The sequence below is a fragment of the Nipponia nippon genome, unplaced genomic scaffold (assembly GCF_047370975.1).
Source record: "Nipponia nippon isolate SJK-2023a ecotype South Korea unplaced genomic scaffold, ASM4737097v1 scaffold_5, whole genome shotgun sequence".
NCBI classification, from domain to species: Eukaryota; Metazoa; Chordata; class Aves; order Pelecaniformes; family Threskiornithidae; genus Nipponia; species Nipponia nippon.
This window is the reverse complement of record NW_028262369.1, coordinates 5,962,925-5,988,466: the sequence shown is the minus strand read 5'-3', so window position 1 is coordinate 5,988,466 and position 25,542 is coordinate 5,962,925. Positions and strand designations below refer to the sequence as shown.

The window sequence follows — 25,542 nt, the reverse complement described above, 5'->3', positions numbered from 1 at the left end:
CTCTTTTAGTTTCAAACCATTACCCCTTGTCCTATCGCTACAGGCCCTGCTAAAAAGTCTGTCCCCATCTTTCTTATAAGCCCCCTTTAAGTATTGAAAGGCTGCAATAAGGTCTCCCTGCAGCCTTCTCTTCTCCAGGCTGAACAACCCCAGCCCTTTCAGCCTTTCCTCATAGCAGAGGTGTTCCAGCCCTCTGATCATTTCTGTGGCCTCCTCTGGACCCTCTCCAACAGGTCTATGTCCTTCTTGTACTGAGGACCCCAGAGCTGGACGCAGTACTCCAAGTGGGGTCTCACCAGAGCAGAGTAGAGGGGCAGAAGCACCTCCCTCGACCTGCTGGCCACACTGCTTTTGATGGAGCCCAGGATACGGTTGGCTTGCTGGGCTGCGAGAGCACATTGCCGGCTCATGTCCAGCTTTTCGTCTATCAGTACCCCCAAGTCCTTCTCGGCAGGGCTGCACTCAATCCCTTCATCCCCCAGCCTGTATTGATACCGGGGATTGCCCTGACCCAGGTGCAGGACCCTGCACTTGTCCTTGTTGAACCTCATGAGGTTCACGTGGGCCCATTTCTCCAGCCTGTCCAGATCCCTCTGGATGGCAGCCTGTCCCTCAGGCATGTTGACCGCACTGCTCAGCTTGGTGTTATCTGCAAACTTGCTGAGGGTACACTCGATCCCACTGTCTATGTCATCGATGAAGATATTGAACAGCACTGGCCCCAGAACGGACCCCTGAGGGACACCACTCGTCACTGTTCTCCATCTGGATATCGAGCCATTGACCACTACCCTCTGGATGCAACTATCCAGCCAATTCCTTACCCACCAAACAGTCCACCCATCAAATCCATATCCTTCCAATTTAGGGAGGAGGATATTGTGGGGGACCGTGTCAAAGGCCTTACAGAAGTCCAGATAGATGACCTCTGTAGCTCTTCTCTCGTCCGCTGATGTAATTACTCCTTCATAGAAGGCTACTAGGTTGGTCAGGCAGGACTTGCCCTTGGTGAAGTCATGCTGACTGTCCCGAATCACCTCCCTTTCCTCCATGTGCCTTAGCATAGATTCCAGGAGGATCTGTTCCATGATCTTCCCAGGCACAGAGGTGAGGCTGACAGGTCAGTAGTTCCCAGGGCCCTCCTTTACACTCTTTTTAAAAATGGCTGCAATATTTCCCTTTTTCCAGTCCCCAGGGACTTCGCCTGACTGCCATGACTTTTCAAGTATCATGGTGAGTGGCTTAGCAACTACATCAGCTAATTTCCTCGGAACTCTGGGATGCATCTCATCAGGACCCATAGACTTATATACATTCAGGTTCCTCAGGTAGTCACGAACCTGATCTTCTCTTACAGTGGGAGGACCTCTGCCCTCCCGATCCCCATCAAATGGCCCGTTGACTCGGGAGGTGTGAGGAGAGAGATTGCTAGTGAAGACGGAGGCAAAAAAGTTGTTGAGTACCTCAGCCTTCTCCTCATCTGTTGTTATCAGCTTGCCACTACTGCTCGTCAGAGGGGGTACGCTTTCCTTAACCTTCCTTTTCTGGTTAATGTACCTGTAGAAGCCCTTCTTATTATTCTTCGCATCTCTCACCAGGTTCAGCTCCAGCCGAGCCTTGCTATATTTTGTGGTATGTCCATTAGGAAACAAACTGAAAAAGGAGTTCATTGAATATATTCTGGATGAGGCAGCATCTGTAAATTGGGAATAACTTTGTGTAACTATTAACCTCAGCTAGATTAAATTGCCTGATTTAGACACTTTTAAAAAACACAACTGTATCCAATCCACATCTCCTGAGAAATTCAGTTAGGTTTTTTTGAGTAAATTGCAATTGAGATGTTGAATTCTACTTACAACAAATCTTAAATGAATTATTTTAGCTATGTTACAACAATTTCTCAGGTTTCTAGAAATTATCTAACTGTTGAAAACCATACGCCTGCAACTGGATTTGATTGCTGTTTAGTTCCCCTCTGCAGGCTCTAATCTTTTGCAGTGTTCAATCCTTGACCAATAAGGTAGCATTTAGAGAAGTTTTTTGACTCAAATTCTGGAAATACTTATGCTTGTGTGTAAGTTAGAAGGTAGTAGTAGTCTCAGTGGAGTCTAGAAGAAAGGCTTACAAAGCATGATGCAGGGTTGTGTCAAGACCAGACATAGTCTTGCTACATAAGCATGGTTTGTCACCTGGGCTAGTATGTCTGACTTAGAAGCACTAATACATCCTAGTAAAATAGTCTTGCCAACACATCTCTGCTGCTTCCACTGCTTGAACTATGAATAATATTTTCATCTGTAGTTACAAAAGAAGGCCCAATGATTCTTGTTTGCAGACAGGCTACATGGTTGCAGTGCATGTTTCTTTCCTCTCGTACACAACATCAGTTGTGGTAACTGAGATCTGTGTTAGCTAGATTATAAGAACAGATTGATGTTTTTACAGTTTCTTGTAAAGGCCTGTAATTTACCACTTGGTCTGTATTGCCTTCATTCTTGCAAATTGAAGACTTAAGATTATTAAGAAATGGTTTCTCAGGACAAAATCTTTTGTGTCAATATAGTATAATATATGTCTGCTGCTTTGTCCTTTTTCTCCAGCTCCCATTGATTGTTTCTTTAGTGCATTAACCTCTCACTTCTTTTGTCACAATTACTTGGGAACTGATTTGGGAACTGATCCAGCTTTAAAAATCCCATATCTTCAATCAGTATTGCAGTAAAAACAAAAACAAAAAAAAAATGGCTTTTTCAACCAATTTCTTAGATACTGAAAAATAAGAAAATGGATATATTAGCTTTACTGCAATTCAGCTTTAGGAAGGGGCAGTGATTTTCAATAAATCAATACATGAAATAGAATAAAATTTCATTTCAGTAGAAAAATTGCAGATAAAATTAGAAAGCTTACATGCCTGTAGTAGTTATTGTTTTAGAGGTGATGCAGAAGGCAGAGGAAAATACTCCTTTCTATGGAAATGTAGATGTCAAGGCAGCGTTCGTCTACCTATGATGAAAGTGGTGACATTTGGCAGAAAATCAGGACGTGTCATAGTTCACAACATTAATTTGCATTGTTTGTGAAACTGTTCTTGTCTTGCATGCACTGTAGTGATTGTCACTTTCATACTGCTCTGGCTGTGGATTAAACAAATGTAAATATATTTTTCTAAGAAAGCATTCCAAATCCATCTCAAAGAATTGAGATATAGTTGCTTGAGGAGAGAAAGCAGACTACAAGTTGTAGCTAGTCTCTTCCTTGTCAGTAAATCCTTTATGAGGAAAGTCATCAAACAGGATAAAAGTAAAAAATCCATTTTGAAGCTGTTCTGCTACTGTTGAAACCAGATGGAATCATAGAATAATTTAGGTTGGAAGGGAACTTCAGAGGCCATCTAATCCCAACATCCTTTTTAAATCAGGGGTATCTACACAGATCAGGTTGCTCAGGGGCTTGTCCAGTTGAGTTTTGAAAGTTTCGAAGATGCCACAGCCTCTCTGAGCAGCGTGTTCCTGTGCTTAACTTCCCTCATACTCATTATTTTATTCTTTATAGCCAACCAGAATTTAGCTTTCTGCAACTTTTGACTGTTGCTGCTTGTTCTTTCACTCTGTACCTCTGAGAAAGGTCTGGTTCTGTCTCTGTAACCATCCATTAAATTGGAGAAGATGCAATTAAGTTGTCTGTTAGCCCTCTCTTCTGCAGGCTATGCTAAACGAGCTCCCTCAGCCTCTCCTCATATGTCATGTGCTCTAGCCCTCCAGCACTCTTAGCAACCCACCACTGGACTCTTCAGTTTGCAAATAGATCTCCTGTCCTGGGGGACTCCAGACTGGACACCGTGTTCCAGACACAAGTGCTGTGCAGGGAGGAATGATCTCTTTCCTCCACCTGCTGACTATCCTTTTGCTAATGCAGCCCACTATGCAGTTAGCCTTCCTTGCCTCAAAGGCAGACTGCTGATTTGTACCTAACTTACTGTTCACCAGGACTCTCACAGATCCTTTTCTGCAGAGCTGCTCCCTCGCCAGTCAGTCCACAGCCTGTACCAATGCATGGGGTTATTCTGTCCCAGGAGCAGGACTTTGATCAGGTTCTTGTCAGCCCATTCCTCTAGCTTATCAAGAGCCCTATAACTGCTCCCCCTAATTTGCTGTCATGTGTGAACTTGCATTCTGACACTTCATACAAGTCTTTTATGAAGATATTCAACAGTTTTGGACCTGGTCTTGATGCCCAAGGGATGGCACTCATAGCTGACTGATAGAGTTCTAAATGTTGACTGCTACTCTCTTTAAAGGCCAGCACTCCAGGCAGCTTTTTATGCACCTCATATGTTGACAATCCAATTTTTTTTTTTTTTTTAATTCTTCTATTTGGATGCTGTATCATCTTCTTCAGTATGCTCCGGTAAAGGTGTAAAATAAGATTAGGTGTACTTTCCTATATTGACTTGTGGGAAAGGACAAGCTCCTTTTATATCTTTCTTTTGAAATGTTTTAAGAATCAGTTCTCATTGTGGAAACGAATTGTAGACACACCTGCTGAATACTCCAGATTCTCTTGCTATATGGGTCTTCAGGCAGTTTTGGAGACTTGTGTTTTCAAATTGTGATGTAAAAATCTTTCCATATATTTAAAAAATGAAAATATTGGTTTATGGAATAGAAGGTTGAGCTGCAGTTGAAAAGACCTGTATAAAATACCTAAGAGTCAGAGTTGGAGAAAGTGAGGGACAGGCAGGAAACTTAAAAAAAAAAAAAAAAACAAAAAAAAAAAAAACAAAGAGAGAGAGAGAGAAAGATTTAGGCGGTGGAGGCAAAACAAATCAGTGTGACAGAGTCATGTCCATTTGGGCTATTGGAAATAGCAGGAGAAAGAATTGTCACGTAGGACAAGGAGAGCCAGTGTAATAAATCACAGCGTCATAAAAGTAGTAGAAGGTTTCAGCAGTGACAACTGGAAAGAATGAAGGTGTCAGAGGGAATGCTTTCTTCATATGTATCTCTACATCCATAATACTGTGTGGTCTTGAATGCAGGCAGGAATTCAGCTAGGACTTAGTTTTTGGTAAGTTGTTTGCCGCCTTCTGTTAAATGTAAGTAAATGCATATAACCTTCCTACTTTGCAGGGTGTTGTGATGTTTCATTAGTTGGTCCGTTCCCTACTTCAGGCACTGACACAAAATTAACATTTCATTTTCAAATGTATATGTAGCAGTAGCAAGAGCATGGACTTTTACTGGAATACAGTATGTTATATGTGAAAAGGACGAAAAGTAAATGTTTCTCTGTAATGGGAGTAAAGAGATGCTACTGTCTTGCCAAGGTACTAAAGAGATTCTCTTTTGTTTATTTACTATTACCTTTTTCCCCTATGCTCTCTGAAAAAAAATTTGTTTTGCATTATCTTTCTTACTTTTGAGGATACACTTCTTTTGGAACAAGATTGTTTTTTAAATGAAATCTGAATTTGGCTCTGTACTGAACCTTCCAAAAAAGAGAGGTGGCTGGAGAATTCATTTTGTATCATTGCAGAAGGAAATGATCTGAGTCAAGTGGCCTGGTCAGATAATTAAGCTACAACAGAGAAAGCTCGCAGAGTCAGTCAGTTGTGATTATCGGTCCAGTGTGGTTGGATGTCTGATTCCTTCTGAAAAATTTGAAGTGGCTGCTTTTATTATCATTAATTGGGGAGTGCCAGCAACAAATCTGGAAGAATTACACTGCCACTTTAAAGAAATCCAATATATTTCAGCTGGAATATAACTTTAATGATGAATTGATGGCTGTTTATCTGCTGTTCTGCCCACCCCTTAGAATTTGAACGTTTGTAAGAGTAATTCCCATGCTACATGTCTGCCGTGTTTCTGAATTCTTGTGTCTGTAGGCGATCTGCCTGATCTGATAGAGTGGCAATAAACGTGTATTCTTTGGGGCTGTCTGTATCTTCTTAGGTTGCTTTTTTTTTCTTTATTATATGATTTAATTAGAAGTTTAATCATTTTAAAACTACCTCCAGAGCATCTAGGAAAGTTCCTTTAATAGCAAAGCATTAAGTTGCTTAAAGTGCCTCACAGAACTAAACCGTGGAAGCATTTCTGAAATATTTCCCCTGCTAAGCAAGAGGGATGTCATGAAATGAAACAAAAAAAGGAAACAATATTTCATTTGTATGGAAGGATAGAGCACATTTAATCTAAAACAGGCTACTTCAATATTGATGGTTTACTTGTGGAGTTCAGCAATTTTAAAATAGAAATCTTACTGGTATTAACTCTACCACATGTAGGATGAATTAATCCCCTGGAAATGCACACATGTTACTGTACATCGTAGCTATCAAAAAGCCAAAGCACTGGAAGTTTAGGGGGTTCTGTAACTTTGAATAGAGCTGTCTTAATTTTAAAACAAAAATGTTCAGCTTCTGGCAACTTACATAGTAGCATTTCTAATGTTTTTTAAACAGCTATTAATGTAGTCAAGCTGTGTTTTTTCTTCTTCTGTGTGTAATCATCTGCTCAGTGGTGCACTCTATAACTAGTAGCAGGAGACAGAGGAGTGGCCTGCTGTGATTGATGGGGCGAGGCCCAGCAAACTGAAAGAGTCCCATCTGGATTAGGTTTTGGGAGCAGTCAGATGTTGAGAGGGAGGTCAGTAAGCCTTGCATTAGCTCCCCCTCCTTCAACACCCCTATCATCCACACTCATGCACACATTACATTGCTCACACGCCCTCATCCATAATTGATGCTTGCTTTGGGCAGATGCTGTATGGCCTGGGACTAGAGCAGCTGCTAAGTTTATGGAGAATAAAGGGAACAGGATGGTACAGCAGGTATTTTCACTTTTATTTTCAATTGAAACTCGTGATTTTAGTCAAGCCAGGGCATTTCTTATAACCAGCTGCACCACTGCATGCAAGACTTCTAATACAGGTTTTGTTGCTTAAGTCTGAAGGAGGGCAAACTACGGCGGTGATTATATATCTCTGCTGTGCTTGATATATCTAACTGAGCCATTCTTATAACCAGCAGGTTTACAGAGTAATGTTACGTTTTTCTTCTTTGTTTCCGTGCCCTAAGGATATGATGCAGCTTGGCTCATTTAACTACAGTATGAGAGGCTTTCTCTAAATGTGAAATATCTCTTGCCAAAGAAACAAAATGCACCAAACAGAGAAATAGAGTAAAACAAACAATAAACTGTTAGTTAGACTTTAAAATGCAGGCAAGCAGAAAGGTTTTCATTGAATACATTTTTATGCTGCAAATGTGTTTTTAAAAGGAACACTGCATAAGTAATGTTTTCTGTGCTCTGTCTTTTGTGTACAAACATAACAAGCTTGCTTTATTATGTTTTGACACTTTTCATGCATTTCTTAATTATGAAATCCTTTCAGAGCAGAAGATGTTGAAAAGGCATGTTGAGATCTGAGATACTAGCAGCATTTTAAATTCTAAGCTTTTCTTCAAATGGAGTAATATGTATGGAATAGGAGCGACTTCACTTACCTGCATCATTGGAATGCTTTCTTTTTTTGTTCTTTAGAGTTCAACATTTAAACAGAAAGCAATAAATTTGATTTTATACACTGCCACGTAAAGCATATTTTTCAGTTGAAATGTGGTTTTCATTAAAACTCAGGCCAGAACATTTAGCAGAGCCTGACTGTCTGCCATCCTTTGTTCTTCTTTCTGTTGCCAACAACTACTTTATTAAAAACCATGCACAAAGTGAGCATTAAGAGGGGTCATTTAATCTTAAAGATACTTGGAACTGAGTCTGAAGGGACAACGTCTGTTTAGCCTCTCATGCCGAGGTTGTATTAAGCAATGTCTGTGTACTGTCATCTGCAGTTTTGAGATTACTCTAATACCTGAGTTCATAGGCTAATTTAGGATCAATATTTCCTGTTGCTTTTAGGGCCATTTCATATTTTCAACTTAATGCATTAGATCTATGATTTCCCTTATTCGTTTTAGTTCACTGTATTTTAACGGGCACAATAAGGGGACGTTTTAGGTTATTATATTTAAAGAATTTCTTGTTCTTTAAATTCTATTCAAATATATTTGACTTTTGTGTAGTCTGGAGTTACTATCAACCACATGTATATATGAATGTGTGTTAGTTGACATTGCATTGTTCTTGATACAAATTCATATTCTAAATAATAAGCTATTGGCTTGATACCCATATAAGTAGTAAAAAACATGTTTATACGTACATGCTTTTATTCCACATTGTAATACTGTGTCTATTGAATTAATCGTGAATCATAAATTCACACTATTTTTAAAGGCTAGGAAAGGCTACACTAGGCACTGATTTTAAGAAAAAAATCCCCAAACCCCTGAACCTTCATAGTTTATTTACTAATGGGGTCTCAGTTCTAAATAAGTGATACAGACCTCAGCTTAACAAGTCTAATGAAAGAGGCAGAAAAGTCTCAGTAACATGAAGGTGCAGGAATTGTCAATGCAGTTTGCCATTTTATGATAAATCTAAAAAGTGAATCGTTTGGAGTTGCTGGTAGAAATAATGTAAAAGTTCAACTCTCTTAATTAAATATTAGCTGTAATTAGCACTAAATGTGAATGCTTTGAATATTAATTAGGGTCTCATGGAACTGCTGTCAATGCTAATGAGAAACAGTGGGGGTCTCAGCAACATCTGGTTTAGGACTCAAGGTAGTATAAAACCCTTTAGATCAAATGCACCTGGACATTAGCCCTTGGTCCCTTTGTTACCATTATTGTTCTTTTTTAACAGCTGCTGACTCTAATGCCATGTTTAGCATCTGACATGAAGGAATAGCTTAAGGACCAGCAGTAACCAGCTACTGTTTCAAAGCCAGCACAGTGAAAATGCTTATACAGGCAGAAGTTCGATTTGCTGTTGTTCATTCTCACCACTTGCTGAAGTCCTTCCTGAAACAGTTGATTAAAAAATTTATGGTCCACTGCCTCCCCCACAAATTTTAAAAATAATTCTTTAACATTTAATAAATGTCTCTGGTGTAATCCAGTCATTGCTGATTTTTACTTCATCTGGATTTTTTTTTTTTTTTAACAGTGGAAATATTAGGTAAAAGAAATAAGAAAGGGACCTTGCCATTTTAATATGAGGGTATAAGTATACATTACAAAAGTTTTTAACCTCCACTGAAATTTAAACAGGGCAAGTTTCAGTGCAGCAATAACCTTGGAATGATTGTAGATATATGCAAATGAAACTTACTGACTTAACCCTGTGAAGTAGGTAAATGTCACTGTTTTCTTTTTAAAGATGGTTGAACGAAGCAATGTAAACTACTTGCTCAAGGCCATACATTAAAATGGTAGCAAAGATGGGATTAAAATTAGGGAGGGTTTGATTGCTGATATAAAGTTTTAATTTTTTAGGACACACTGAAGGTCTTTTACAAAGGAAAAGTTAATTTTCCTGTCTAAGCCTGCCATGTACCAAGGCTTATTCCTGTGCCGTGATTTTGCAAATTCTTAAAAGCTCTTGAGTTTAGGACCAGTTCAGGTCAGAGAACTGATGTCTGAATTAGTTGAAATTGGCTGGAAATGTCCTTAAGCACGAAGTGCAAAAGAATGTCTTTTATTCATCCAGCCTATTTTGAAATTAGGAAGTCAAGGACTGATGAGTACAAATAAGCAAAATCCCTACAATAGTCCTGTGCAGGTACTTGTGCATGCATTGGTGGGAAAATGACAGGGTATTTTAAAAACTAAAATTTTTCTCATATATTCATTTTATCTTGTAAATCAGCTCATCTGACTTTGGGATAGTGCCTGTATTAATGGCCTCTAATGTTGTATCATCTGCAGCATCATGTTTTGGACATCTTTTATATAGGTTCTGAAAGATTGTTCTGTACATTTCCTCCCCTAGAATTATTACTATTTGGTATGAGCAGAGCATTTAGTTAGAAGTCTCTAACTGATAAGTTAACACGCTCGACTATCCTTTATTATATCAAACATAAAGATGGATCTATCTATAAAGAGATGAGAGCATTTGTTTTTAATTGTATAGGCTTATTGTAATATGGGAATGAAATACTGTTGTCTTCAAATTTAAAGCCTTAAAAGTTCTTAAATCTGTTTCTTTTGACAGCCTACAACATAGAATTTTTCTTTTTTGTGAACTTGAGATTTTGGACTGATGCATTTTTAGATTCAGCTGTTTAATATTTTGATTGGATCTCATTATTTTTTTGCATTTGTGCATGCAGTTGCTCAGTACAGTGTACTTCAAAGTATTTCTGAATATCTCATAGAGCATTATTTCATGTAAATATTTTAAGTATACAGTTATGTTAACAGTACGCACCCAAATCCTGTTCTGTGTGTAGGTTGCATATATTGTGTTCTGCAAATGGTAAGTCAGAATGGATCACAGACCATGGGCTAACCTTATCAGAGCTCCGTATTGGCAGTTGTGCTCAGTAGTCTTGGGAATAAACTGAGCTTTGTCCCTCTTCTTTGTCTGAGTTGAGGCATTAGTTCAGGTAGACTTCACTGACCTTTCCCAGTTAAAGAATAGTCTACAGTTATCCAGAGAACAGCAGATTTGTTTGTCTAATTATAATAAGATTTAATAGGGTTAGCAAAATGGATTTAATTCAGATAAGAAATTTTCTCCTCAAGAAACAAACATTGTACCCTTTTCAGGGCAGCAATCTTAGCAGAATACTGTCATCACTTTCTGTGTTACGTGTGCAGGGTCATCACTTATTTTATCTCACTCCACTTTTCTTTTTTCTCCTTTGATTTTTACAGGGTAATCAGGAAGCTACAGCACCTCCTGACACAATGGCACAGCCTTATGCCTCAGCCCAGTTTGCTCCACCTCAGAATGGTATCCCTGCAGAATACACAGCCCCACATCCTCATCCAGCTCCAGACTACACAGGCCAAACCACTGGTCCAGAGCACACGTTAAACATGTACCCTCCTGCTCAGACACACTCTGAACAGAGTGCAGCTGACACAAATGCACAAACTGTCTCCGGCACAGCCACAGTAAGTCAAGGCTTCAGCTGTTTTGAAAGTAGTATGTTTCAAATTACATGTGTATTTATCGATAACATTCATTCCTATGTTACACTTAATAGTTTTGCACTTCATTTGTGTTAGAATTACTATTTCAAGGTTGAAAGTCTGTCGAAGTTTGTTGTTGAACTTGGAGAATATAATTTCACTGCTTTTGGAGCCTCCTTAGTAAGTGTGGGAGCTTTGTAGAATCTGAAGTTTCCTTTTCTACAGTGTTAGACAGGCAAAATGATTAATAGCAAGCCCATGAATCATGTAATAAAGTTTGACTAAGTCCAATATGGAAAAACATTGCAAAAGGGTTTTTGTAAGCATTCATTTGGAAAAAAAAAAAAAAAAAAACAACAAAACAACAAACCAAAACAAACCAGACTCATTTTGTTGTTTTTAATGACCTCTGTATTTTTGACCCTTCTGAGTAGTTTTTCATAGAAGTGTTCGTTGAATGGTACTGTATTGAAATTACTTGCAGAACTGTGTGAATGAGTATTGTGAAGGGCATGTCTGTAATACTGTATTTTCTAGAGAGCTTGTTTGTGCAGCCATTACCGAAGTTGTGTGTGCATCTGTGTTCAACAGAGCAGAAATGATAGACTTTTTCCTTCTATTTGATTTATATATGAAGTTCTAAAGTGTCATGAATTATGCAAGAGACTCCTTGGATGGCCCTACCTTGTAATTCAAGTCCTAGATTTCACACATTGATAGTTTAGTGCTTCTGTCTTAATTTTAGATTGGGACCCAATATATCCAGTGCCAACAGCTGGCAGATTTCTAAGCCATCAACAACCTGTGTTACATGCGTAGGATCTAGCACAGAACAGACAGCACGCTGCAATTTGAGCATGCGCTTGAAACATCTCTACTAGCTGTCCTCATCCATACCTCGTCTTACCTCCCCTTCCTCCCCTGGCATATGTCCAACCTGAAAAGTCTCATGCATTAGGGCAAGAGGAAAGGGAAAGCATGTTCCCTTCAATGGGTTATTCTGAAGACTTATGTTTATTGCCATGTCACTGATTTCTTTATATGGGTATGAACAAGCAAGAAAAGCAATAGCAGAAGCACAGAAGTATATTCCTTGCTATTATCATTGAGAGCTTCTTGTGAATTAATTACACAGTTTTGTGGTTTATGCAGTAAAATGTTTCAGTCCTTTTATTTTTGACTTGGTAACTTTTTATTGCCCTGACTGGCCCTTTGCTCTAATAGTGTGAGAAAGTTGAAGAGCATCCTGTTTGTCTGTATCTCATAGTATTCTTTGCAGCTCTACTCTTAGAGTAACTAATACTCTATACTCTCAGAGTGTCCTCTCTTATTCATTTCTCTGCTAAGTTAACTTCCTGGTTCTTTCCAGCTTTTTAAATTTTGTTCCATAATCATTTTTGGTTATTGTCAAACTCTTGCCATATGCCACTGTCATTGGTTTAGAGCAGGAACCCTAAGCTGAATAGATACTCCAGAATAGATTGGATATTGACTAAAAATGTAGTCTTTCCTACTGTCCCTGTCTCATTCTTTTTATATTCTACTATTTTGCTTGCTCTTTTGACCACTGTTGCACATTGAACAGTCCACTGTGATGCCCGGCTCAGCCTTTTCATATTTTGAAACTGTTGGTCCGTTTGCCGTTCGGTTCTGAAGTAAAAGACTGTCAGTGCTAAAATCAATGGTAAAACACCTGTCGATGTGAGTGGGACAGGAGCTCATCCCTCATCATTTATTGCTTTCAATTTATTGTGTTTCCTCACCCCTTTTTGATTTTTCAGTTTGAAGAAGCGTTGGTCTCTTTATCAGAAAAGTCAGGTATGCGTTTTTCCAACATCTTCCATGGCAAAGGCTGATGAAAAGAAATAATTTGGATTGTCTGCAATGCCCTTATCTTCTTCAAGTGCTCTACTCAATCCTAGCTCTAGCAAATCCAATGATTCCCTTGAAGGTTTCCTGCTTCTGATATATTAATAGGCTTTATTGTTATTTGGTTTTGTATCCTTTGCTATCTGCTCTTCTTATTTCCTTTTTGCCTTCCTAATATCCAACTTATATTTTACCTGTCATACACTTTCTCCCTTCTGGTTCCACTTGGAGCAAACTTCCGTTCTCGGAAGAATAACACTTCAATTCCACTAACCTTTTATATTTGGGGAATATAGTATAGTTATTTGCTCTTTTTATTATGGATCCTTTTCTTTCCTTCCTGTTTCCTTTCTTACAGAGGAATGCGCATAAGTTTTTGAAGTAGCTCCCATGCTGTTTATAAAGAATTAGATTTCCTTACTTTTGACTTTAGGGTATTTTTGAGACAGTTTTGTTTTTTTTTTTTTTTTTTTTAAAAGATATTTTTTCTAAATTGCAATGTTATATTGAAAGTTGTGGATACTATCCCTCCCTGGAGAACAATGCATTGAAAATACAAGTTTACAAGAAGCGTGTATCTCTGGATCTACGTTGTTCAAAGTAGCCTTGACATTTAATGTATTACTCACCAGTTAGTTAGTTTTACAAACTTGCAGTCAAATATTGTTTGCACAATTTAATTATGGGTACCTAGATCTAAAATCTGTTATGCTGTGTCTCATTAGATTGCACTTAACACATTGAAGAGACATTATAAATAGGTATATGCAGATGGATCCCAGGCAGAGTTGACATGGGCTTTGTAGTATTATGAGGGTCCAGCTGTGTACATCTCTCTGTAGGTTTAATAATACATGTTTTTATTATGAAATAGAGCTTCAAGAGCACTGTGTCAACATTGTAACTCCATGTGGTCTTTATTGTTGGAGGAAGAAAATTATGTTTCTTTCCAGTTCCTGCTAGCTTTCTGAATAGTTGGTTTCCAATCTTAAAGAATCATAGAATGGTTTGGGTTGGAAGGGACTTTAAAGATCATCTAGTTCCAATTCCCCTGCCATAGACAGGGACACCTTCCACTAGACCAGGTTGCTCAAAGCCCCATTCAGCCTGGTCTTGAACAATTCCAGGCATCCACAGCTTCTTTGGGCAACCTGTGCCAGTGCCTCACCACCCTCATAGTGAAGAGTTTCTTCCTTAGATCTAATCTAAATCTACCCTCTTTCAGTTTAAAGCCGTTACCCCTTGGTCTATCACTACATGCCCTCGTAAAAAGTCCCTCTCCAGCTTTTTTGTAGGCCTCCTTCAGGTACTGGAAGGCTGCTATAAGGTCTCCCAGGAGCCTTCTCTTCTCCAGGCTGAGCAACCCCAACTCTCTCAGCCTGTCTTTATAGAATCATAGAATATCCTGAGTTGGAAGGGACCCACAAGGATCATCGAGTCCAACTCCTAGAGTTGAAGAGGTGCTCCAGCCCTCTGATCATCTTCATGGACCTCCTCTGGACTTGCTCCAACAGGTCCATGTCCCCCCCCTTATGTTAGGGGCCCCAGAGCTGAATGCAGTACTCCAGGTGGGGTCTCATGAGGGCAGAGTAGAGGGGGAGAATCACCTCCCTCGACCTGCTGGTCACACTTCTTTTGATGCAGCCCAGGATATGGCTGGCTTTCTGGGCTGCAAGCACACATTGCCGGGTCACAGTGAGCTTCTCATCAACAAACACCCCCAAGTCCTTCTCCTCAGGGCTGCTTTTACTTCATTCTTCATCTAGCCTGTATTTGTGCTTGAGATTGCCTCGACCCATGTGCAGGACCTTGCACTTGGCCTTGTTGAACTTCATGAGATTTGCACAGGCCCACCTCTCAAGCCTGTCAAGGTCCCTGTGGACAGCATACCTTTGCTCCAGCGTGTCAACTGCACCACACAGCTTGGTGTCGTCAGCACTGTCCACATCACCGACAAAGATATTAAACAGCGCCAGTCCCAATACTAACACCTGAGGAATGCCACTCGTCACTGGTCTCCATTTGGACATCGAGCCATTGACCACGACTCTTTGAATGTGACCATCCAGCCAATTCCTATCCACCAAGTGGTCCATCTGTCAAATCCACGTCTGTCCAATTTAGAGGCAAAGATGTCATGTGGGACAGTGTCAAATGCTTTGCACAAGTCCAGGTAGATGATGTCAGTGCTCTTCCCTTATCCACCAATGCTGTAACCCCATCATAGAAGGCCAGCAAATTTATTAGGCACGATTTGCCCTTAGTGAAGCCATGCTGGCTGTCACCAATCACCTCCTTATTTTCCATGTGCCTTAGCCTAGCTTCCAGGAGAATCTGCTCCATGATCTTGCCAGGCACAGAGGTGAGGCTGACTGGCCTGTAGTTCCCCGCGTCTTCCTTTTTTTCCCTTTTTGAAAATGGGGATTATGTTTCCCCTTTTCCAGTCAGCAAGAACTTCACTAGGCTGCCATAACTTCTCAAATATGATGGATAGTGGCTTAGCAACTTCATCTGTTAGTTCCCTCAGGACCTGCGGATGCATCTCATCAGGCCCCATGGATTTGTGCACCTTCAGATTCCTTAGATGGTCTCAAACCTGATCTTCTCCTACAGTGGGCAGTTCTTCATTCTCCCAGTCCCTGCCTTTGCCTTCTGTGTCTTCGGCAGTGTGGCTTGAGCACTTGCTGGTGAAGACTTAGGCAAAAAAGCTGTTGAGTACCTCAGCCTTCTCCATATCCTGGGTAACTAGGTGTCCTGTTTCCTTCCGGAGAGGGCCCACATTTTCCCTAGTCTTCCTTTTATCACCGATGTACCTATAGAAGCTTTTCTTGCTGCCCTTGACGTCCTGGCCAGGTTTAATTCTATCAGGGCTTTAGCTTTCCTAACCTGATCCCTGGCTGGTCAGACAATTTCTCTGTATTCCTCCCAGGCTACCTGTCCTTGCTTCCACCCTCTGTAGGCTTCCAGTTTGAGTTTTTCCAGGACCTCCATGTAGGCCTTCTGGTGTTTTTACCTGGCTTCCTCTTTGTTGGGATGCATTGCCCCCCTTCTTAAACATTTTATCCCAGAGGCACTACCACCATCACTGATGGGCTTGGCCTTGGCCAGCGGTGGGTCCGTCTTGGAGATGGCTGGCATTGGCTCTGTCAGACATAGGGGAAGCTTCTAGCAGCTTCTTCCAGAAGCCGCCCCTGTAGACCCCCCTGCTACCAAAACCTTGCCGAGCAAACCCAATACAGTGCATTTGCATAGAGGCATTTAAATTGGGCCCCCGATGAAGCTGACTTACTGGCTGGATTGGCTGGAATTCCTTTGTGGTGCTCTTCAGGTTCTCTCCTGCTGACCTGTGATCCTTCTCCAGGCTATGGGCATCTATTGCTGGCACTGGCATCAAACTGGTAGGAGTGGGATGGATTGAAATTCCCCTCCCCTGGCTACTTTAGTTTAAAGCCCTCTTCACCAGCTTGGCAAGCCTATGACCGAAGATGCTCTCCCCCTTCTGTGACAGATAGACCCCATCAGCCCCCCAGGATTCTCAAAGGGAGTCCCATGGTCTAAGTAGCTGAACCGCTGACTGTGGCACCAGTCCTGTAACCATTTGTTGATTTGCCAGATTTGACTGGCCCTTTCAAACCCCTTCCCTTTGACCAGGAGGACTGATGAAAAAACTACCTGCGTTCCAGAGTCCCTTACCGCCACTCCTAGGGCTCTGTAATCCTTCTTGATTTTAAGTAGAATTAATGTGGAGACATAGTGACATTTGTTTGGTAGGTTCCAATATTTTTACATAGTTTCCTTTCAGTAAGCTGTATTCTATGCATTTAAGAGAAAAATAATCAATTGATCAATCATTCACAAAAGAATACTGTTGTGATTAATGTAGTTTAGACAAGCTGTTGGAGGCAAGACCAATTTTTGAATTTTCTTATTCACATGCATATTTATGTACATGTGAAGCTGGATGTACCACTAAAAATAGATCTTAAAATTTTGAAATATGAAGTTAATAAACTGCAGGGCAGTTACCTAATTTGTAGAACTACTACCAGAAGTGACTTAACCTCATCTGTGAAGGACTTAATCCACGCTGAGGCTAGACACATACCCTGGCTTTTTCTGTGTGTCCCAGTTTCTTTCTTGTTGTCTGAAAGAATCATACACTGAAGTTAGAGCTCACATTGGGTCTAGTGCAACCTAAACCCCAATAGAGATATAAATAATAAAGACAGAAAGGTTCCATGCAACTTCTTTTGAATCCTTTACTGCAACACAGAGTGTGATTCTGGCCCAGCTGGAACCCCAGTCAGTATCCCCATTTGCTGCAAATTGAACAAGATTCCAATCATCAGTTTTATTACAGGTTTGCAATTTTGTGCGCAGTAGAGCGCTATTAATATAGAAAGCCTGCGGACTTGATTTCCTTATGAGTAGAATCTATAGGCTCTAGTAAATGTTTCCTGTGTTATCTTTGGTCATTCAGAGCCTTTTAAAATGGGTGTAAAGTACTACCAAGCCAAAAAGACAGTGCTTTAAACTGACTTTGAGTTGGTGTGGGGCATTAATGAATACAACCTTACAGAATATATAGTGTTTTCTATATGCTATGAAAGCAGACAAATTTGATCAGAAGAGAATGTATGCTTTTCTTTGGTTAAAACTAAAATATTTTGTTGAGAACTTAATATGAAATGATCCTTTTTTTCTCTTGGATTTTACTTTTTGTAACAAAATGTTGCACGAACCTTTCATACTTTGCACTTCTTCAGTGAGCACGCATAATACCTGAATATAATGTTCTGGGTAGCTTTCGTCATTTGTAGCACTGGCTTTCTGTGGGCTTTGAACTGGCATCTACTGGCTGGGCATCTACCCTGTCAAAAACCATGCCATTTTCCTTATACTTCTCTCTTAGTTTAATTCCAAAGTTCTTTTCAGTTAAGAAAGAACCTTTTCTTGCTTGCTTTTGCTCAAATTGACTAACAAGCCCTTTGAAAATTGCAATTAAGGAGTACAATGTTCTGATGTTAAGATTTTACTTTTCTGCATGTTATGCTTAACTAATTCAAATATAATTTAATGGACATTCATTTATCAGTGAAGATGTGGGGTTAAGAATGCTCTTGTACTTCCAAAACGTGTATTTCCTAGTGAAAATTTTTAATCTATTATTTTGATAAAATAGTGTAAATGTTTAAAGACAGGATGACTTAGCTGAAATAATATAAAATCTTCTGTAGGTAATAAAATACTGTCATTAGTTACTTGGAGTCTTCTCTGAGTAATATGGTTTTCATCTTTTTGGATCAATGTGTTTGTTTAACTTTAATCAAGGAAGTAGTCCATCTGAGTATATGCATAATCAATACTCATCCAGTACTGGGTTATTTAAGTGCTGGTAGACTTTTGGGGTTGCATAGCATCAAATGTGCTTTTAGTCATTAACAACAATAGTAAATTGCTTCTTTCAAGAAGGATGGATCAATAAGTGTGTTACAAAGTTATGGTAAAGGTAACGTGTCTCACAATTTTGCAGAGTGGGTTTGAGTGTTATGTTAAATAGTTATGTATTTTAAAGGATTTTGAAGTAAGGCATTTGATCATTTTACGATATGTGAAATCACCTTTTACCTGTGCATATATATGTGTATATATATATGCAAACATATTGTACATTTCTAGTTCTGGGAGTAAAACTTGTTCAATTTTTGCCTGTGGATTTTATGCATGACTTCTGTTAATGTCAGTGGGAGATGAGTATGTACACACAAAGGGCATTAACTGAGCATGTGTAAGAAGGCAGATAATAGTCAAGTTAATGTGGTTTCTCCAGTGTTTCCTATTCTAAGTGTATTATACTAATAATGGAAGTAAATATCACAGTCCGGCAAAAACTGAGTTTGTAATAATGTTGTGTGTTTTATGTATGTGTGTGTATATAACAAATATTCTGCTTTAAACTTAATTCTACTTTTGCATTAGAGAAAACTTGAGGTCATTGTGCAGTCTTTCTGCCTTGGACTGTGACTTCACCAGATTTCACAAGCTGAAAAGCCTTGATAAGTTGTGCACTTGGATGGGAGTCCTTGAGGGAAAACACAGTTTACTAGGAGGAGCATTGGTGATTCAGTGCATAGTGCTTTTCTGTCTGAGGTGGTTCTGAATCAATACCCAGCATGGTGTTAGTGGATGCAGTGCTGCTGAAGTCCTGTAGAAGACATGTAGTGCAGAGGTGTGGGTTGTCTGTGGTCATTGAAGATGATGAGGTATTCTTCACATAGCTCCTCTGTTACGACTAAATTTCAGCTTGGTTACTACCAAAATTCCTCCTGTAGCATCCACTGAACTTGATAGTCTTCGGTGTGAAAATAATAGATATATTAGATACTAGATGTCTGTTGTTACAGTTGCCCTGCTTTACCTTGAAATTTTGTATATTCTTTGAGATGTAATGGTTTGTAAGTTTGATGGTTTCTTTTCTTGGTGTTAATTATGTCCAGGTTTGTGCATTCTTTAGTCATGTTGCAGAGGCCATCTCTTCATCTAAGGATTTGGGAAAGCTTAGTGATACTATGGACTGAAAAATTATTTACCATGTTGGACTTGGTTGTTTTGGGGAAGAGAAAGATATAGAACCTTTGTTGATATTTTTTTTTTTTTTTTTGAGTACTGATTTCTCTGTTGCACTTTTTAATTTGGGTTAGAAAAATGACAGTAGCAAGCATTTATAGTAAAGTGCTTTAGTGCATTGTCTAAGCCTGCAGGTAGGTAGACTGTTACTACAGTTCTCGGCAGCATATTTCTTTTTTTTATTAGCTCTTTCTCCTGCTTTATTCTTTATGTAAGTTATTGGTGTTAGTGATTTTTTTTCCCCTTTCTTCCTTGTCTCCCTAATGCTTTGTTCTTCTCCTCCTTCTCTCCTACTGTTTTATTCCTGGTCTGTCCATCTCCTGGGGCTGTGGGATACATTTGCTGTTTCAAGAAATTCTATTGCATATTAAACAGTGGGCTATATCCTACTTGGTTTAGAGGTGTCCATCAATTGTTCTTACAACAGTATGTCATTGAAGTAGAGAGGTTTAAAACAAAGTTCTCTCTAATTTGCTGGTTCATCATGTACCTATGGTTATGCTTGTTAGCCTTGAGGTAAACTTCCTTGAAGTCCAACATACCAAGTATATGCATCGTGAGTGGGACACTTTCCAGTGCTGCTGAGCTCAGCTGGTGTTATCCTTGTCTCTGAATATTCTGCTTTTGCCTGGTAGGTTTTCATAGTGCACCTGGAATGTGGATCCCAGAACTGCCTCTTGCGGCTTGGGAAGAGAAAGTGGCTGGCTTGCCTCTGTGTGTAGTTCTGTCTGGAAAGCATGCAGAGCAGAATTACAGCGCAGATAACCATGTCAATCATTTCCCTAAATAGCGGCACTCAGAGGACTGTGCTCCCCCTGCGGAGGAGCTAGGAACTTTTCAGCATGAAGCAGCTGTCTTGCAAGTCAGATTTCCCCATGGATATTTTTTTTTCCCCAACTGCTATCAATGACCCATTTTTTATTCTATTTCAATTCCATATTTTTGTCTATAGATGTTTGCCACCAGTATGCTAGATAGTTGATAATACTTTGACAATTGTTACAGCAGTGTTTATTCATCTAAATCATACCCTGCTGGTGTAGGCTATTGTATCAGCACGGTATGCTATTTCAGTTATACTACCTATTATATTTGGTCCCAAATGCTACTTGAAAAAAATATTTCAAGGAGCTTGTTTCAAGACCCTGAGTGCTTCATAGCTGCAGAAGCAAGCAACCTGGTCCAGCTCCTACTCTATAGTGAAGAGATCAAAACTGACATCCCAAATAGATAACATAATGCTGTGCTAGTTTGGTGAGGCACAGTAATGACTTGTGATCATAGGCATTATTACTTCTAAGAGCCTTCCTTGCTGAGAGCCCTGCGTGTAAACTTTGTAACTATGCCCCAAGTGTATTTCTTCGCTTATGCTAAGGAATAGCAGGAACATATTGCTCACTTTAGCAGCTGTATGTGTCAGTGCATCCTCTAAAATAGATTCTTCTCAAGGATACACAGAACCTTAAACTGACTGTTTTTTATGATAATGTTTATAAAGCGCCTGTTTGTATACTTAGTTATTTTGCTTGGTGAGAAGATAACCACCTTTTTTTTTCCTGTGTTGCTAAGTTAACTTAGGCTTTGCTCCCAGAAAGTACTTGTCATTCTGTGAGTGGGTATCTGGTGTGAGGAGAGCAGCTGTTACACTGCCAGCTAATTGTGCCACTGCATGCATATCAGCATGTCTTGTGTTCTTCTGAAATCTCAGTAACTGATCCTTGTGATTTAGGTATCACCTCAGCTTCTTTTTCTCTTTGATTCTCATAGCAAGAAGGGATTGCAAATGTGATGTTGAAACAGAAGACATAAAAATGATTATTTTGGGTTTTTTGAGATACTGTGATTTTAACTTCCTCTCATGATTTTCAGGTGCTTGAAATTGGTGAAGTAGTAAAGCTGAAGCTCCTCCCCAACACTAAAAAAAATCCACCCAGGGATAAAGAGAGCAGTTACTCTCTGTCACCTCTAGTCATGTTTGCTCAAATAAATTAGCTGAACTCCATTGAATACCCCTCTGAATGTTCATTGTGGGGCAGACCAACAGTTCTTAGATCACTTGAGCAGGTAATTCCAGCCAACTCCAACACGGATTTAATGCACAAAACATTGCAGAGGTCTTTTCAATCACATTGTCAACCAGAGGCATAGTCATATTACTTCAACTTGAAAAGTTTATTCTAAAAAGCATTAGCAATTCATTTCTGATGTGCCAAGTTTAATTGACCAATTAAACAATTTAAGACTTTCTTCCTGCTTGGCTGTGAAAGAGTTAACAATATTGGGGTTTTGAGTTTTCTTGTACTTTGTATTGTCTCTTGGGCTCTTTACTTCCCCATACAAATTCTTTTACATGTTACATTATTGACTTTTTCTTCTCTCTGTGCAGTCTAAGTAGCCATGGCATCCAAATGCTTTGGCTGTGCTCCGGGTTCTGATGTATTGAGAAAAACATTTGTTGCACATTGTGCTGAATAAACTGAGCATAAATTTCAAAGGGGATCTTGGTATGATGAAATAGCTAATTACAACTTACTTTGTATTTGACCTTCTGCATCTTTGCTTCACATTATAACATGGTAATTAAAATTGATCCTTACGGGCAGGGATTTTTTTGGTGAAAATTAGCTCTCATTTTCACTTACTACAGGAGTGGCTATGCTATGTTAGGTAAGACTAATGATGTTTTCCATTCTCTTGTAATTGCATGCAAATGGTAGTTAATGGTTTGCAACTTCTGATGAAGTTGTCGATTCTTCCCTGCACCAACTCTTTGTAATTGCAATATAAACTTGCATATTGCCTGGAGTACTTTGCGTGATGGCATGAGGGGAATATGTTTGTAACTTCTTGGTTAACCAGCAACATCCTTAGGTCCTTGCTTGCAAGAAACTGGCTCTCCATTAGAGAGGTCAGAATGGTCAGGTGGCACAGGTAGATGGAAAACTAACAAGGTTTGTAGTTAAAAGCTATGAGGATCATTTGAGTTGGCTTCCTCTCTTCTTCCTTAAATCATAAGGCTGAATTTCTGTTCATGTGACAGTCTTTGCCCAGGGTTACACAAGAGCTAAACTTACTCTCCTGCATGACTACACGTGGGTCTCAGTTAAGGATGGCTTAGTGGCTTATTACCCCCCAACCCAACCCTGAAAATATTTTTTTTCAAATCCTGTTTATACTCTCAAGTTTCCATTCCTCTCCCACACACCTCTCTCTTCAGCTTTCCCACACACCCACCTACCTACCCACAGAATTACTTTAATTAAATGTTACTCATGTGTGGGCTTACTTACCACTTCTCCCTGCTTAATCTGTTCCCTTTCTAGGGCCAGTATGAAAGAGTGACTTGATTCAAACATTTAACGTTGCTATCTATCAATATTATAAAGACAGTAGCAAGGCACGTCGGTCTGTCTTAGCTTAACCTGCAAGCGGTTGAATCCATCTGTAAGTTTAAAGCTGCTTTATGGTCTACCAGTGACATGACAGGGTGAAATACACATCGCAGGCAGAAGTAGACAGAGGACAATTTTCTTATTAACTAGATATGCATTCAGGCACTGGTTAGAAGTTCTTCCTTTCAGACTTTACTGGAAAAGGAATTGGACTGAGCTAATAGTCTAGCATGATCGTGCTGTATTTGGTCTTCCTCTGACATGCAGAAAGATTTGGGTGGTCATTTTGAATTGCACAGATCTAGATATTAAATGGCCAATAATTTATTAATTAATTGTAGAAATAGGTAGAAATTCCAGATGAAGGGATAAATGAGAGAGTAACCTAGTTTTGTTCTGTCTTGAATTAATCCTATGTATATATGGCAATATCTTTACAGAAGTGTGACACAGAAATAGTAATCTGCATGTCAAGGTGCTTGCTGCAATTTTAAGACAACCAGAATAGTGGGCTTTTTTCTGTCCTGGTTCTACTGGAAGATAAGAATGCAGCTAGGAGGTCCATTCAGGCCATTAGGCTATAGGAGATGGACTTTGGTTATGAAAGCGTGCATACCTTTGTTCTGTAAACTGCACGTAACTTATGTTTGAAACTATTAATAGGAACATAAGATAACTGCCTTAGTGAATCTGAACTTCTTAGTATATGATTTGCTGATTTTAATATGAACATCACTGTTTAAAGAAAACAATTTCTTATTATTCTTATTACTATGTTTTTCTGATTTCTATTAAAAACAAAATGCTTTAGAATATATTTATAACATCAATAAATTAGAATAATAATACATGCATAGATTAGTACCTTTATTTAAAAAATTCAGGTACTCTTAAAACTAAATTTGCTCTTGCTGTCGTAGGTTTTGTTCCCAGTTAAGACAGTTTATACTTTACAGTTGCATCTTGTAGCTAGACAGTATTTAAAACAATGTACACATTTGATAATTAATTTATTAAAATATGCATTTACAGTAGAATGCCTCTACCAAAACGTTACTTGCAGTTCTCCCACAGCAAAAGCAAAACCCTCATTCTCTTTGTGTGAAACCTACTTAGTTGCTCTGTATAAAATTGAGGTTCTTTCATGTTAATAAGTGAGCAGCTAACTTGAAAAAAGATAGTGTCAGCTGATTAAATTATGACTTTATCTTATTGGAGGTTTTTCTTTTTTTGAGATACGAGTAGTTGCCATGTGCTTTGTGCTTTTTACTTATGTGATTAAAGGTGAACATTTAGTTACTTTGTTGGCACTGCAGAGATAGAGGCTAAATATTTCCTAATATATTGAGAAGGTTTTATATACATATATAAAATCATTGCTAATTTTTAAAAAAGAATTGCATAAATGCAAAACCTTCCTCTCCTTTTGCTTGCTTCTTGCCTGCTTTTAATCTTTGTGTGCATTTTAGTTGTTTTGTCTGTGTTTTCATCTTTGCAACACTTTATTCCCTTTTTATAGTCTTCCTCTGGTTTTCCTTTTATGTTATTTTTCAATATGCCTGCTTGGTCTCTACTTCCTGTTTCTTCCCAGTTTTTGCTTATTCCAAGATTATATAGTAGTTTAACACACACACACACTCCCATAGCAGTTACAAAGCCAGCTACCATTGACTTTAATGTGACGTGGAGACACTATATAATCTTCTGGAGGGAATATATAGTTGATGTGGAGAACATAAACGAATTCTCTGGTATTTCTGTATCTGGATTGCTGCACTTTGCTGGTTCTAGATGCTTTTTCAGATGGTATCCCACACAGTTGTGTTGCAGTATCAGCATACCGTGCTGCCTGTTTTGATTTAGAAAAGTCTCTCAAGGGATTTCTAAGAGCGAGCCCTCAGGCCATCTACAACTCTTGCTTAAAGGTGCTTTCTGCATTTGCTTTTCCAGCAGAGACCTCTTTAAATCTCACTCATTGAAACAGTTGCCACTGCCATTGATCTCTTCCTTTTCTGGGAACTGCCTCTGAACTGCAGTCAGAGTCTCACCCCAGCAGACAAATTCTGAGATGCCCATTTAAAATCCATCTCCAAACGGCAGGAGAATGTGTAAGTACTCTTCAGGTCCTTCACAGCCGCAGCAATCAGTTCTGTAAGTAATGCTTATGAGAAGGAGGGGATTAAAGAGTGCCCATGTGGCAGCCTCTTATCAGCCTCTGCCACGAGGTCTAATAACACCTCCAGGTGCGGTAGACAAAGAACATGAAACTCTCTATCGATGGAACAGAGGACTTCAAAGATTGTTTGCCATTGAGGACATCTCAATCTTTATATATTGACTGATTGCAGATTCTGTAATAAGGCTGGCACTGCCTCCCAGCTTCCTTATACTAAGAATAGAGGGTTTCTCTTGCTGTGCTTTTTGGCTTTGGATTGTAATTAAAATACTTTTCTTTTATAAAAGAAAAGAAAAAAGCAGCAGAATGTCTTCTGATTCAATCAAAAGAGAAGAGGAAAGCGTGATTACAATCGGCAAGGCTTTTCTATTCCTGTGGTTTTTTGTTGCTGTTATAAAAAGTGCGTCAAAAGATGTCAACTA

The 25,542-nt window shown here is 39.2% G+C and overlaps 1 protein-coding gene across 40 annotated transcripts in view; it reads left to right on the top strand.

Moving 5' to 3' along the window:
* The window catches only part of RBFOX1 (RNA binding fox-1 homolog 1), a 1,359,349-nt gene that overhangs the window by 1,200,325 nt on the left and 133,482 nt on the right, over positions 1 to 25,542 (top strand). For all 40 annotated transcript variants that reach the window (XM_087730989.1, XM_087730985.1, XM_087731017.1 and 37 more), the window contains one exon: positions 10,796 to 11,038. In XM_087730989.1, the coding sequence (XP_087587115.1) occupies positions 10,796 to 11,038 (243 nt within the window). The remainder of the gene's footprint in view (positions 1 to 10,795; positions 11,039 to 25,542) is intronic.